At 41.3% G+C, this 13,690-nt stretch overlaps 1 protein-coding gene across 4 annotated transcripts in view; it reads right to left on the bottom strand.

The window, feature by feature from the left end:
* Nucleotides 1-13,690, bottom strand: part of nhej1.S (non-homologous end joining factor 1 S homeolog) — a 49,301-nt gene that overhangs the window by 31,709 nt on the left and 3,902 nt on the right. For all 4 annotated transcript variants that reach the window (XR_005964538.1, XM_018238744.2, XM_018238747.2 and 1 more), the window contains 3 exons: nt 13,344-13,553; nt 10,015-10,153; nt 9,769-9,827 (listed from right to left, as the gene is read on the bottom strand). Coding sequence is in view for 3 of the 4 variants with exons in the window: in XM_018238744.2 (XP_018094233.1) it covers nt 9,769-9,827; nt 10,015-10,153; nt 13,344-13,553 (408 nt within the window). In the remaining variant the exon portion in view is untranslated. The remainder of the gene's footprint in view (nt 1-9,768; nt 9,828-10,014; nt 10,154-13,343; nt 13,554-13,690) is intronic.

The following is a 13,690-nucleotide window of genomic DNA, read 5'->3' as shown; positions in this document are numbered from 1 at the left end:
ACCTGTACCTCTACTTTAGGCTCACGGCACAAACAACAATCTCCACCACTGTTTTTCAAAAGCTCTAGAATTTGGCTTTGCTGTCTGTTAGGGCAATTTGGAGCTCTTGGTGGCAGACTGAGAAAAGCCCCACTGAAAAAAATGTAGCCTTCACCCTTTGCTTGCTTCTGTGGGATTTCTGTTTTTCCCTTACTGATCAGCACTAGTTAGGAAACCCTACATGTTAAAGCACTGGACAAAATGAAGATTGCATTTTGGCAGATGTCTTGCCAGGGAGGCACAAAAGCTAGTGCAGAGGCAGCTATTGGTGGATATAACATGGTCCAAGGGCAAGCCAGAATTGACACTAATATACACAGCATATATAATACCCCTAGTTATAAGAGCAAGATGGAGTGCTAGGCACAGTGTTGATTCAGGGCCAGTGACCACAGCAGTTGCTGCTTTTACACATACCCATGTTTAGGCTTAATATTAAAATAAGCCCCAATTATTTTTACTCCCGCCCCGCTGAAACTAAAAAGACAAAGAAACAAACAGGACTCTGTTAGGAAAACAGACAGACAAGCTCCAAACCCCATGTAAATCTGGTGAGTGTGGTCAGCAAGGCCATAAAATACATGTTCTGTCCTGTTGAGGCCTCTGTTTACTGTGATGCCATTTTTAACGCACCAAAGGTTTCTTAATTTTCCAGGAGACACTGGATCCTCTCTCTCTGCTCGTGGCCTCCTCCCTTCCTCTCTCTCTCTTTCTAGACCAAGGATTATATGTCTATCTATCCATAGCCTGGGCCTGATATTCTCCTAGTCACTCTGGTCCCATTGGCCTACGGACCCTCTAAGTTGCCACCATGCCAAACACACTAAATCGACATATTGCTTAAGGAGCTGCTCACATATTAAGACTCCCACAAGTCACATATTAAAATCCTTCACTAGCAATTCATTTTTATAGCTTTACTCCTCAACATTGATGTAGTCAATGAAGTGGCTTTTTTTTCACCACTCGGGGTTGGCAAGGTCCAAAATTTATGAGTAAGGATCAAGTACACAAAAAACATTTAGAGGATTTTGTTTAATGGCTTTTGCTTCGGCTGGAAATCCTTACACAAACAGCGGCTGGCAAGGCTCATAAAATAATGATATTATTTCCCATACGCCATTCAAGCAGCAGTGCTAAGGAAAAATAATCTTTACTTTGGTTGTTAGATGTAGAAGTAATGTTTTTAAAAGTATGACACCCAGGGGTGCCTTTCAATTGCAACTACACTGCCATGTTAAATATTGCTTAAGTGCTGTTAAAGTGCCACTTCCAAAATATCTGTTCCCCTATATACACTATATATTTCATGTGGGCTCCATATATACAGTTAAATAAAGATAAGGACCCTTCAAGGCCGGCTCCCCTACACTACATTGCTAGTATAGAGACCATATCTTAATGTTACCAGTGGCCACTTCTTGCCAACCGTGGTGTAGTGCCACCTAAGCAAGGCCACCATCTAAGGAGTCAGAGGCTCTATGACAGCGGGGATTTCCAAGGTGGAATTCATGGGCCACAGAAAGGGTGGGGCTTATTGAGCTGTAGGAGGGTCTGATTGAATCATGGGCAAAGTTTTTCATTGGGGTCCATTTTACTCTACCCTAGTTATTAGCAAGGATACATTTCAATGTTTCTGTTCTAGCCAAACAATAAACCGTGGTGCCTGCACCCTACATAACATCAATTTGTTTTAGAGACAGGATTTTGCATTATGTCACTTGGCTAAAAAGCAGAAGGCATACTACATGGCCAAAACTATGGGGCATCTGTCTCATTTACAAATTAAAGGGATTAATATGAATTTGCTCCTCCCTTTGCAGCTTTAAAAGCCTCTACTCCTCTGGGAAGGTTCCCACTAGCAACAGTGTTGGTTGGATTTGCACCCATTACTACATAATTGGTTGTGCACCAAGGTTGGATGATAAAGCCTGGCTCACAATTGCGCTCAAATTCATCATACATGTGTTGAGGTGGGTTGAGGTCAAGGCTCTGTCCATTCAGGTTCTTCCACTCCCATCTCAACAAACCCATTTTGTATGAATTTTACTTTGTGCATCGGGGCATTATTGAGTTCTCTAAAGAGATCTTCCCAAACCGTTCCACAAAGTAGAAAGCACAGAACTCATTTAATTAGAAGGGGTGTCCACCTTCAAACTGGCCACACAGTTTATTTTATTTCTACCAATGAACATTGAAGGGGCTGGAGCCAAAGTACATTTAAGAATAAGGAGATTTATATTATAAAAATAAGGAGATTCAGTTTGCACACAAGCAGAGGTGGGACAGTCACAAAAAACATTGTACAACGGTGAATAATAACCAAATTAAGAAAAATAAAAAATAAGGAAAATAAACCCAAGTATGGCAGGTGCAGAATGTGGCACTCCTCGGCTCATTATTCCCAATCTCTGTCATTATCCTGATCCACTCAAGCATTACTTGGGTTCATAAAATAAGACTGGTTCAGTATTCAGAATGTAAATCTAAATATTGCCAATAACTAATTGCACTTATGATGTAAAACCCTCAGTCCCTTTCCTGTAGATTAGGAAGTTATAAAAGGAAATGATAAAGTATTGATAATACATAATGTAATGTATTATTGCAGACTTTTATTAAAATTTCAACAAAGTTCTCCCCAAACACAACTGGACCTGAGCCTTTGTCCAGGTGAATAACAAGTATACTCAACTACAGTATGTGGCATGACATATAGCATAGCAGGCAATGCCACCGAAAAAGAGCCACACCACCAGATACTGAACATTCAGTCATCTACATCCACCTCATCTCATTGTAAGAATCAACCTCTATTCAGCCTCGGTCGCTGATAAATCTGTTCTTAAACGGGCTGTATATGGGTTGATATTAAGGTGGCCATAGACTTTAAGATTTTTCTCTCCCTAACGACCAATCTTGTGATCCAACAAATCTGTTATTGTGAGGTTAGTGGGCACCGAACGATCGTACATCTAACGGTTTTTTGTCCGACATCAGAAAATCGTTTATTCAGGTTTCGATAACGAAAAAATCTTAATGTCTATGGCCACCTTTAGGCCAAAATGACCAATCCAATTCCAATTGGCAACTTGTTGGCCAACACACCGTTGTCTGATAAAGTTCCATGCACTATTCTTTTCACATGTATTCTCCATATATTGGTTTACATGATACTTTCATTCTGAAAAATTCCATTGCTGCCTGAAAAAGCCTCAACATCATACTTTTTGGTTACCCAATACATTACTCAGCCCTTAAAGGAACAGTTCAGTGTGAAAATAAAACTGGTTTTATATATATATATATATATATATATATATATATATATATATATATATATATATATATATATATATATATATATATAAAATATATATAGTGCAAAATAAAAAATGTTTCTAATATAGTTAGTTAGCCAAAAATGTAATGTATAAAATCTGGACTGGACTGTATGTCTAACATAATAGCCAGAAGACTACTTCCTGCTTTTCAGCTCTCTAACTCTGAGTTAGTCAGTGACTTTAAGGGGGGCCACATGGGACATAACTGTTCAGTGAGTTTGCAACTGATCCTTAGCATTCAGCTCAGATTTAAAAGCAAACAGTTATGACCCATGTGCCCCCCCCTTCAAGTCTCTGATTGGTTGCTGTCTGGTAACCAATCAGTGAAAACCAAGAGAGCTGCAAAGCAGGAAGTAGTGTTCTGACTATTATGTAACATACAGTCACTCCAGCCTTTATACATTACATTTTTGGCTAACCAACTGTATTAGAAACATTTTTTATTTTGCACAGCCTATCTATTTACCCAGTTTTTATTTTTTTACTGAAAAATTCCTTTATATGCTGCCTGCTGAACGGTTTCCTTGATGCACGTTGTTGTGCTGTTCCTGGATAAAATCAATCATTATGCAAGCTTGTATTCACATTCACAAGCTAAGAGAGGGGCCTAATTTAAGGCTTGAGCCTTTTTTAAGCCACCATCATGTATTCCATCATTTTGTTACAAAGAAGCATGGTGGCACTCAGGGTTAAGTGCACTGTACGAACTTAACTTCAGTGAGGAGAATGGCAGGGAAGTGACCAAGGTTTGACTGCATTTGGTTCCCAAAAGATTAACATTTCTGTTGCCTAAGTAAAATTGCTTAATTACCCATATTTGTGCAATTTTTATAATCAGTGAAGGTGCGACACAATCCAGACTTTTATTCCTAGTACACACCCCTGCCTCAGTCGCTAATCTCCAAGTTTTACTAGGAAAAAGCCAGAAAGCAAATCTTGCTGCAAAAGTGTTTATTTCCACGACATGTTTCGTGCTAGCAGCCCTTCATTAAGTGTTGTGCAATTTTTATGTTTAACTTTAAGGAATATGTAAACGTTGAGCAAAACTGACCCAAAGAATGTCAGTCTCTCTCTCTGACCAGCAGTGAGAGGGTTAATATCCTTTATGTGCCCTCCAAACTTAATCCCCGACACTCTGCATCCCAAACATATTTATATCGAACACGTCTATGCATTCTTACAAGTTTTTTTTGTCACCCTCCTCTCCAGGGAGACTGGGTGCAGACTGCAATATTCACTTTTTTTTCCCCTCTAATTTGTTTACTCTGCTCCATGTCTCCTTCCAGCGGCTAATTGAGTGCTACTGGCCAGCCAGCTATTCCTCTGATCTGCACAAGATGTGAATGCTAAGCCAGGCTTCAACTAATAAAATTTATATACATGTATATACATAGAGACATATACACACAGACTTTTATTAACAGTCTCTACAGTAGCTTGGGCCCCCAGCCAATTTTCTGCCTCTTTTTTTTCTTAATTTCACTCCTCGAGAACAAATTTGAAAGCAGTTTGAAAGCCAAAAACATCACTTAAGCAGTTATTAGCTTTACCTCTCAGCCTAGCACATGGGCTAAATATGGAAATGTGGCTATTTTAATAGTTCCATGGCTTACAGGAATGGTTCTGCTTTTGTACATAGACAAATAAGCATACAGACATGTTTATATTTAGGATGAAGAAATATAGAGGGGCATGGAGAAACCCCAATAATAATTAACTGCCCAATCAGGGATTGGAGGGGTAACTTGTCATATATTACTGAACCTGAAATGCCACAGTGTTTAGAACCTTTTGTGAGGTTATCAGCATGACCAGGATCAGAAAGATCTGATCATTTGGACCCTGGGCAGCACCCATTTTTGTGAAAAGTGTTGTTAACACAAGCTTTGTATCACCTTAAATCTTGTTTATACACCAGAATGTTGGATCTGATGCCATGTCTTTGCATTGGCTACACAATTATAGACTATGAGGAGGGAGGGGGAATGTGGGGTTTGGAGGATGCAGGCTGAGGACAAATGGCTGCTGATACAAAGTAACCATAGTCAGCCAGCTCAGCAACATAGTCAGACAGATCAGCAGGAGAGCAGGGGGCTAGGCTTAGGGAACTGTTCCAAACCATAAAACATCATGAAAAGTCTACATATTTTTTAATTGTAATTGCAAAGTTGCTTGAAATTATATTTACTTTTCAAAAAGCTTAAGTTATGTTTGTATGGAGTTCCCCTTTAAAGGGATACTGTCATGGGAAAAAAAATGTTCAAAGTGCATAAGTTAATAGTGCTGCTCCAGCAGAATTCAGCACTGAAATCTGATTCTCAAAAGAGCAAACAGATTTTTTTATATTTAATTTTGACATGGGGATAGATATATTGTCAGTTTCCCAGCTGCCCCCAGTCATGTGACTTGTGCTCTGATAAACTTCAGACACTCTTTACTGCTGCACTGCAAGTTGGAGTGATATCACCCCTATCCCTTCCCCCCACAGCAGCCTAACAACAGAACAATGGGAAGATGACCAGATAGCAGCTCCCTGACACAAGACAACAGCAGCCTGGTAGATCTAAGAACAGCACTCAACAGTAAAATCCAGGTCCCATTGCGACACATTCAGTTACCTTGAAACAACAGCCTGCCAGAATGCAGTTCCATCCTAAAGTGCGGTCTCTTTCTAAAAGCACATGACCAGGCAAAATGACCTGAGATGGCTGCCTACACACCAATATTACAACTAAAAAAATACACTTGTTGGTTCAGGAATTAAATGTTATATTGAAGAGTGAATTATTTGCAGTGTAAACAGTGTAATTTAGAAATAAAAACTACATCATAAAATCATGACAGAATCCCAGGCCACACTTTACCATCCTGTCTATCCAATTACCAATCTGTTTCACTTCATGACTACAAAGACCCCTTTGTTCTACTAGTTTATTGTTCTGCTGTACAGTACTTTGCCCTCAAGAAGCACTATAAAAAAATAAATAAAAATGTACATACATACATACATATATATATACATACATACATAGTGGTTCCCATTAAGGTCAACAGGAGTCGTAACTAAGTTCAGGAGTGTTCGCTTTCCCACATTACTTCACAAAGGAAACGGATTCCACCTACATTTCCCATTGAAATGTCACTACATCTGATATCAGCCTAATGTCAGAATGAAGTGCTGGTTAAGGGGTGTTTGAGCACCTACCACTCTCACTGGCTGCAGCACCACCAAATACAGCAAACCATGTAAAATCAATCAGACCTTTGGTTTCATTCTTCTACCTGCATTAGACAGATCAAAGCCAATGACTGGTAGTGATGCCGTGTTATGCCATGCAATACACAAGCCTGCTAATGTGCTAGGAGTTGCCTGTGGGCTTTACTTTCTAGACAATGTTGAATGGCTAGTATCCATTCCGTACATAAAGCCCCCTAACATAATATACAGCAGAAAAGTTGTATTGTAGCAAAGCAGCCTCCCAAACAATATTATGCATTGGGTGCCAGTCAAGTACCGCTGAGGTTAGCAGTGCTGTAAGAGCTTAATGATGTGTCCGCAAGAAAAACAATTAGAGGCGGCACGTCATGTGTATAAACAGAACATCAAAGGAATGGAAATAGGTAGAATAAGAGCTTAGGTATTCACAGGGCTGGTCATATAATTACATGCAATTGCACATAAAGTTATGAAAATTTCTTAGGAAGCAAAATGTTTTATTGCATCCATACAAGCGGCACCAGCTTCATTACTCTACTGGTAACAAGTATTCCATTTAAATCCTGGGCCACACAGGCAACTATATAACCCAGCCCGGCCCTGTGTAGGCAGCTCAAGAAGGCTGCTCAGTGCACAGCAATAATGGCAATCAATGGCACACGGTGGAAGTAGGGTGCTACTAGAGGGCTGATCACAAAGGTGGCATCAGGCCTGGACTAGGATTCAAATTAGGCTCGGGCCCAGCATCTGACTGGGCCGGCGGGACACTGGGAAAAAGCCCAGTGGGCCCCGCCGACCCAGACCCGGCGCTCCTGACCTGCCCTCCACCTGCCTGATAGTGTACGGTCATGCTTTACTTCCGGCAACTCGTAACTAGAGATGCGCTCTCCTCTATACCGGACACTCGGCAGCTTTTGAACCAGGGATTCTGACTTGGATTAGATACGCGTAGCAGGTACGTGCCAGCGGGGGGGGGGGGTCGAGAGGGACAGAGGGAGCACAGTGACTGGGGCAGCAGGGGCCCTGTTGCAGGGGGGTGTGTGTAAACCCAGATGGGCCCTGATCCCCCCAGTCCGGCCCTGCTCTGGCCTATCAAGTACAGAGATGCCAAACAGTCCAATAAATAGTGACTGGCTTTGGCATCTTACAGGAGCCCCTCTGGTATTTGCCAGACTATACAAATTACCCTTTAGACCTATGTGGCACATTTTTTGCTGTAACTGATTAGCCAAAAGAAGCTGGCCTCTAAGAACATTCCTTTCTTTGGCCAGCAGAGTGTGACGCAATGAAGAGTCTTGGCTGGACCCTTCCAAACTTGAAAAAAGACAGAGAGTGGTCTGAAGTGTTGCCGGGTGTTTGGGGTCAGAGCCTATGTCCCAATAAAGGCATTTTAAGAAAATGAATCACTGACTGGTGCCGTCAATTACTAAAAACTGCTTGAATGGGGTGGGGTTTAATGCAAATAGAATCGAGTTTAAACCATAGTGAACTAAGTAAATATTTATGAATAGTAAACAAATCTTTTCATGCCAGGGCAGCGGTTTATCTATAGTGTAACAGGTAATGTGGGGACGGAAGCATAAAACGGGCACAATCTCATTGTGACCTCTCCGGCTGTTACTTTTGGAACAACCTATAAAGCATTTCATATTTATTTATTCTCAGAAAAAAGTATTTGCTTTTATCACAGGACCACAGACTAAACTAGCACCCAACCTGCCGCTTCTCCTGCTAGGACTCACACCAGAGGGAACATAGGAAACAGAGGGAAATGGAGAAAGTTTCCATGACCCATGTCAGATGTGAAAATAAGGAAGGCACGAGAAGTTTTAGGGCAGGAAAGGGAGAGCATGTTCTTTAGGACCCCATTCAAAGGGTCCACTGAAAAGTGTCGAAGAAGTAACGAGTGCTGCTTTATTTTTTGCAGATGTCTGCAAAATGTTTCCTACTTGTCAGCTGTTCAGATACCGTAACCATTCCTAATGCTAGGGAATAGGAATGCTTTGCTCTAAATGGTGACAGAGCCCTAGTTACTGAAAGCACAGGTATACCGAAAAGACTTCCTGTGGCCTGGCAGCTCCCCACATTGAATAAGAATAAAGGATTCACCAATCACAATGGGCCATGTGCTCCCTGGACACTGCAATTTGTATAGTCACTGTACAATGCTCCAGCTAATTAAAGGCAGTCACTGTGCCCTAGTTCTCTAAAGTACATGATCAATCACTCAATTACAGATCCATCTTGCATGTATGTAAGACAATGCTACATATGGAGATTGTTGTGTATATTTTAACCCTTATTAAAGTATGCTGACATATGTGGTCCAGAAGCAATTAAGTAAAGCAGGGCTGAGCAACAGTGTTTAGTTATATTTTAAAGGAGAACTAAAGCTTAAATAAAGAAGAAGGGTAGAAATGTTGTACTTTATATTTTGGGCTTCTGTACTAGCGCAAAGCAACCACTGCCTATTAGCAGGGAAGATCTGTGCCTCTGATGATGCCCTAGTAGCTCCCCATCTTCTTTTCTGCTGATTTACTGCACATGCTCTGTGCTCCTGTCAGTTACTGAGCTTAGGGTCAGACAGACACAATATACAGTACACATAGTATATAAATGTCACAATGTAAGGACGATTAGTAATAATACAGATAATTACTACATGGCAGCACAGAAACGAGTGCAATTAGCATCAGAATTTAATAATCAGCCCTGTAGCATCAGCTTACATTACAGGTCAACCTCATTTTCTGCTTGATAATTTGTGATGATCCCTAAGCTTAGGTTCTCAACAGCTGCTCAGAGCCCACTGAGCATGTGAGTGTCACTTTACACAATGGTGACCCGCTGTGACAAGTTTGAAGTCCTGGATCATTGCTGCTATTAAGAAACTGAAACTTTAGGCTGGTGCAATAAGTTTAGTATACAAAATATGTCATATTTAACCATATTCACTTTTAGTGTTTAGTTCTCCTTTAAGCATCGAGCACATAGGCAAGATAGCATCAGCCAGGGGGCATATTGACCTGCTACAATGGAAAAGCATAAAGTTCTTTAAAATAAAAAATAACAGTTCACTACAAGCTGGGGCTAATACAATATAACTAAGAAAAAGAATCAAGCAGTTCCCTTTTTATTAGTATGCAACATGGTAAATAAGTCCCCTACCTCTGCCAAGAAGGATTTCTGGAATTTCAGCTCATCAAAGACTTCAGTTTTCAAGCGATCTGCAAGATAAAAACTGCATCACCAAATGGTCCTCATATTGTGCATAAAATTGATATGGTTCACATAATCTGTGCCAGCGATTCTTAGGCTAGGAAAAATGACCCATATACAGGTTCCTATGATCCTCATTAATACAGTTTATTTCTTCCTAACCAGTAGCAGTTACAGCAGAATTTACAGTGTCACCTCGAGTTAGCACAGCTCCACTGTCCTGATATTCCTGAATCTCGGCATCTTTCTTCTTCAGCAGCAGACACAACTCCTGATTCTGGCTTTCTAGAGCCTCCGTCATGGACTTCAGAGGGCGCACAAGGTGGCGGCAGACCTGCTCCAAAAAGCGAAGGTTAAACCAATGAAGAACTGCACAAGCGTTGGGTTTTTCAAGTTGAGATCTCTGGAAGTGTTACTCTTGGAAAAGAGATGATTCATTTAAATCAGATTGATGGGATTTATAGCGGGTTTCAATTTGGCTTCTAGAAGGAACAGTTGCATTAGATTATATATAACAATAGAAATTATTGCAAACATACACATAAATATTGGTCCCTGTCCAGCATATCCAGCAGCCACACAGTGGGCTAGAAATTAACATTTATTTAAATACAAGCTAAAGATACACTATGGGGCTGATGTATTATTGTTGTTCATTTTCCCCCCCGAACATTTCAGCTCTAAAATCTTGCATGTGAAAAATGGTTTCAAAACACAAAATGCTTACTATTTATTAAGTGTAAAATATACAAAAACTCTTTAAGTACTGCTGCTGTAAAAGTCAATGGGAGCTGTCCTTAGCAAATTTTAAGATATTTAGTTACTTTGAGGTTTTAGAATTTTTTAAACTATATTTTTTTTTCAAACAAAAAATTAGCAGTAAACAAAGATTTTAAGGTTTTCGTATTCTCATTCGGATTTGATCCGTGTTTCTTATTTGTTCTTGCTTTTTTTATTCAGTTTGAACCTCTAAAACTGCAAAAAAAATTAATATTATTAAACAGGCCTCCATGTGTATGATGTGCTTCTCTTTACCTGCGTTTTTTCGGCAGGCGGAGAGCAGCAGATCTGCTCCTATACTTTTTGTCTGAGTGCAGCTACGCGAAGTGGAGCAGAGACGAGCCCGAAAAAAGCAAAAGGTGTATTTTTTAGGCCGATTGCCACTCCATGTAGCCACACTCAGACCAATGCTGAGCTTGTCAGTGCAGCTGAACAGGGAAGTGTATAGGACTGGATACCCTTCTCCACATGTCTACAAAGAGCAGGTCGAAAGAAGTGAGAAATATGCTTAATGCACTCCCTACTTTCCCTTTAACTTAGTGATCCAAAACAGTGGCTCATGAGCAACATGTTGCTCACCAATCCCTTTTTTGCTCCCAGTGGCATCAAAGCAGGTGCTTACTGTTGAATTCCTGGCTTGACTGCATACTTTAGGTGCATAAAAACCATGTGTGCTGCCAAACAGAGCCTCCTGTTGGCTTCTAGTCCACATTGGAGCTAGCAGTATCCACTAACAACCCTTATTCGTCACCCCCCTGGACATTTTTTATTCTTGGGTTGCAGCCCAACCCTTTTTACAATTGAATGTGACTCACGGGTAAAAAAGGTTAGGGACCGCTGCTTTAACTTATATACAGGGCCTGCCTTAGGCCTATTGGACCAATTGGGCCCAATAGGGCCCCGCACCTCTGGGGGCCCCGCACCACAGGGCAGCACAGATAATATTTCCCTCAGCACATGATGCTGCCTGGCCTGCCCCCAACTTTGAGAGTCCAGCCCATCCCCAAATCCATAGGTCCAGCCCACCCCCAACTCTGATAAGCCAGCCTATCCCCCAACTCTCATAGGCCCAGCTTTCCTCCAACCTTGATAGGCCCTGCCTGCCCCCAATCCAACCAAGCCTGCTCCCAAGCTGCATCGGCCCAGCCTGCCCCAAACTAATTGGCCCAATCCACTCTCCTATTTCCTCCCTCTCTCTCTTACCCTGTGTGCCCCTATTATGTGCCCCTATTTCATCCCTCTCACTCTCTTACCTTGTCTGTCCCTTTCCTTTCTATTTTGTGCCTGTATGCCCTTATTTTCCTAAATACTTGGTGTCAGTAGCCAGCAACACTTTGTCTAGGGGCCCCGCCAACATGGTCCCAATTGGGCCCCACATTTGATAGGATCAGCCCTGCTTATATACAGTCTTAATTACAAAGGCTATAAAGGTACAAAGCTGGCCCATGCAGTTAAGCAGTGGACAGGCTGAGTAGATATTGTGTGGCCACACACACATATATGTTCAAAGTGGACTGATCTGCCCAATCAGATGACTATGTTGTAAAGAAGCGAATCACTGGCACACAGGAGTAGTGCACGCTAGGCAAGTCCTTGCTAATTTATTGCAGGGTGCAATGTTTTGTGGTAAGACCCCATGCTTGAAAAAGGGGGTCTTACCCGGAAATGTTGCACCCGCAATAAATTAGCAAGAGCTTGCCCTGTCTGCACTACCCGTGTGCCAGTGATTTGCTTCTTTATTCCATGTTGTTTGTGAGGTTGCCGATTCCTCTTCAGCTGTGCACCAGGGGATCGATTTAATTGGAGCACCAGGGTGTGCGAGTGTCACTCACTTTGTACCATATGGTAAGGTAATGTTGCCCCATACAGTTTGGGCTTGGCTGGTACAGAGTGTGGCATGGAGATACATAAAGCAAAAGTGGTTACAGCTATATTCATGCAGAGATATATATATATATATTTGGCTTATTTTGTATCTAGTCACCATTCCTACGAGGAATCGGTTTTAATGAAACAACACCCTTCATTTAAGAAGTAGTTCATCATGAAAATAATTCATTGCCTATAGTATCAGTGTAGAAACAGTGCCATCCAATGTTGTATTTCTATACAAGGCGCATGTATAGAGCTGGATTGCTGAGGATCATGTTGAATCTCATAATGAAAGTGGAAAATAAGACTTAGAGCATTATAGAGCAAAACTGCAGATCTCTACATCTCAATGTGTTCTACTTCAAACTAAGACTAAGACCCAGTAAACTTGTGCAGTTTTCCATTTCAGCTATATAGTATTAACCTAATAAAAATAACCTAAAAATATGTATAATTCCTTCCACAAAACAACCTAGGTGCATACGTGCCCTTTCCTAAAGCAGATTTTCCTGCTACATTGAGATCTATGGACCTACAAAAGCATGTCCATGACACCAGAGCTCCCTCTGCTGGAAAACACAACTTTGCTTTGTTTTACATCGCCCAGTGCAGTCAGCTGGGTCCAAGTTCTCTTCTTTGCTTAAGAATAAAAAAAAGAGAATAGCCCATGGCAAAAGTATAGCCAGTCAGAAGTCTTGGATAAGTAAGCACAATGGATTTATTTAGACACAGTTATGTTGATAGTGGGGCTACTGATAATAGGCCAATGTTTTAGCCAAAGTAGACTTACCCTTTAAGTTTGTAATAGCTGGCTACAAATATTCAACTTAAACAAGTGAGCCACACTAAAGCATCTGCTGTGGCACTCTCACCGTGCTGACTGTGGCCTCCTTGCAGTGGAAGCTCCAGTAAAAGGGAAGGCCAGAAAGCTGACTCTTGACTTGCAGCAACAACTCCGCCTCTGACCTGTGACAAGAGAATATATTCTGCCCGTTATCCTTGGAGTTCAGCACAGGAAAGACAATCTGGGACAAGTATGATAGGAAAGAAGAGACTGGGGCTTTCAGACGTTTGTTCAGTTCCTGTGGATGGAGGATAAAGGGAAATTATTTAGCACTTTTTTGTCTTTGAGTTTATTGCTAAACGTCCACAACCCTCCAGCTACACTCAGCAATTCTCCTGGTTATCATAGGGTACAGGGAGTTTAAATCATAGGAAT

The sequence above is a fragment of the Xenopus laevis genome, chromosome 9_10S (assembly GCF_017654675.1).
Source record: "Xenopus laevis strain J_2021 chromosome 9_10S, Xenopus_laevis_v10.1, whole genome shotgun sequence".
Taxonomy (NCBI): domain Eukaryota; kingdom Metazoa; phylum Chordata; class Amphibia; order Anura; family Pipidae; genus Xenopus; species Xenopus laevis.
The sequence above is the reverse complement of the archived record's forward strand: the minus strand, read 5'-3'. Positions and strand labels throughout refer to the sequence as shown.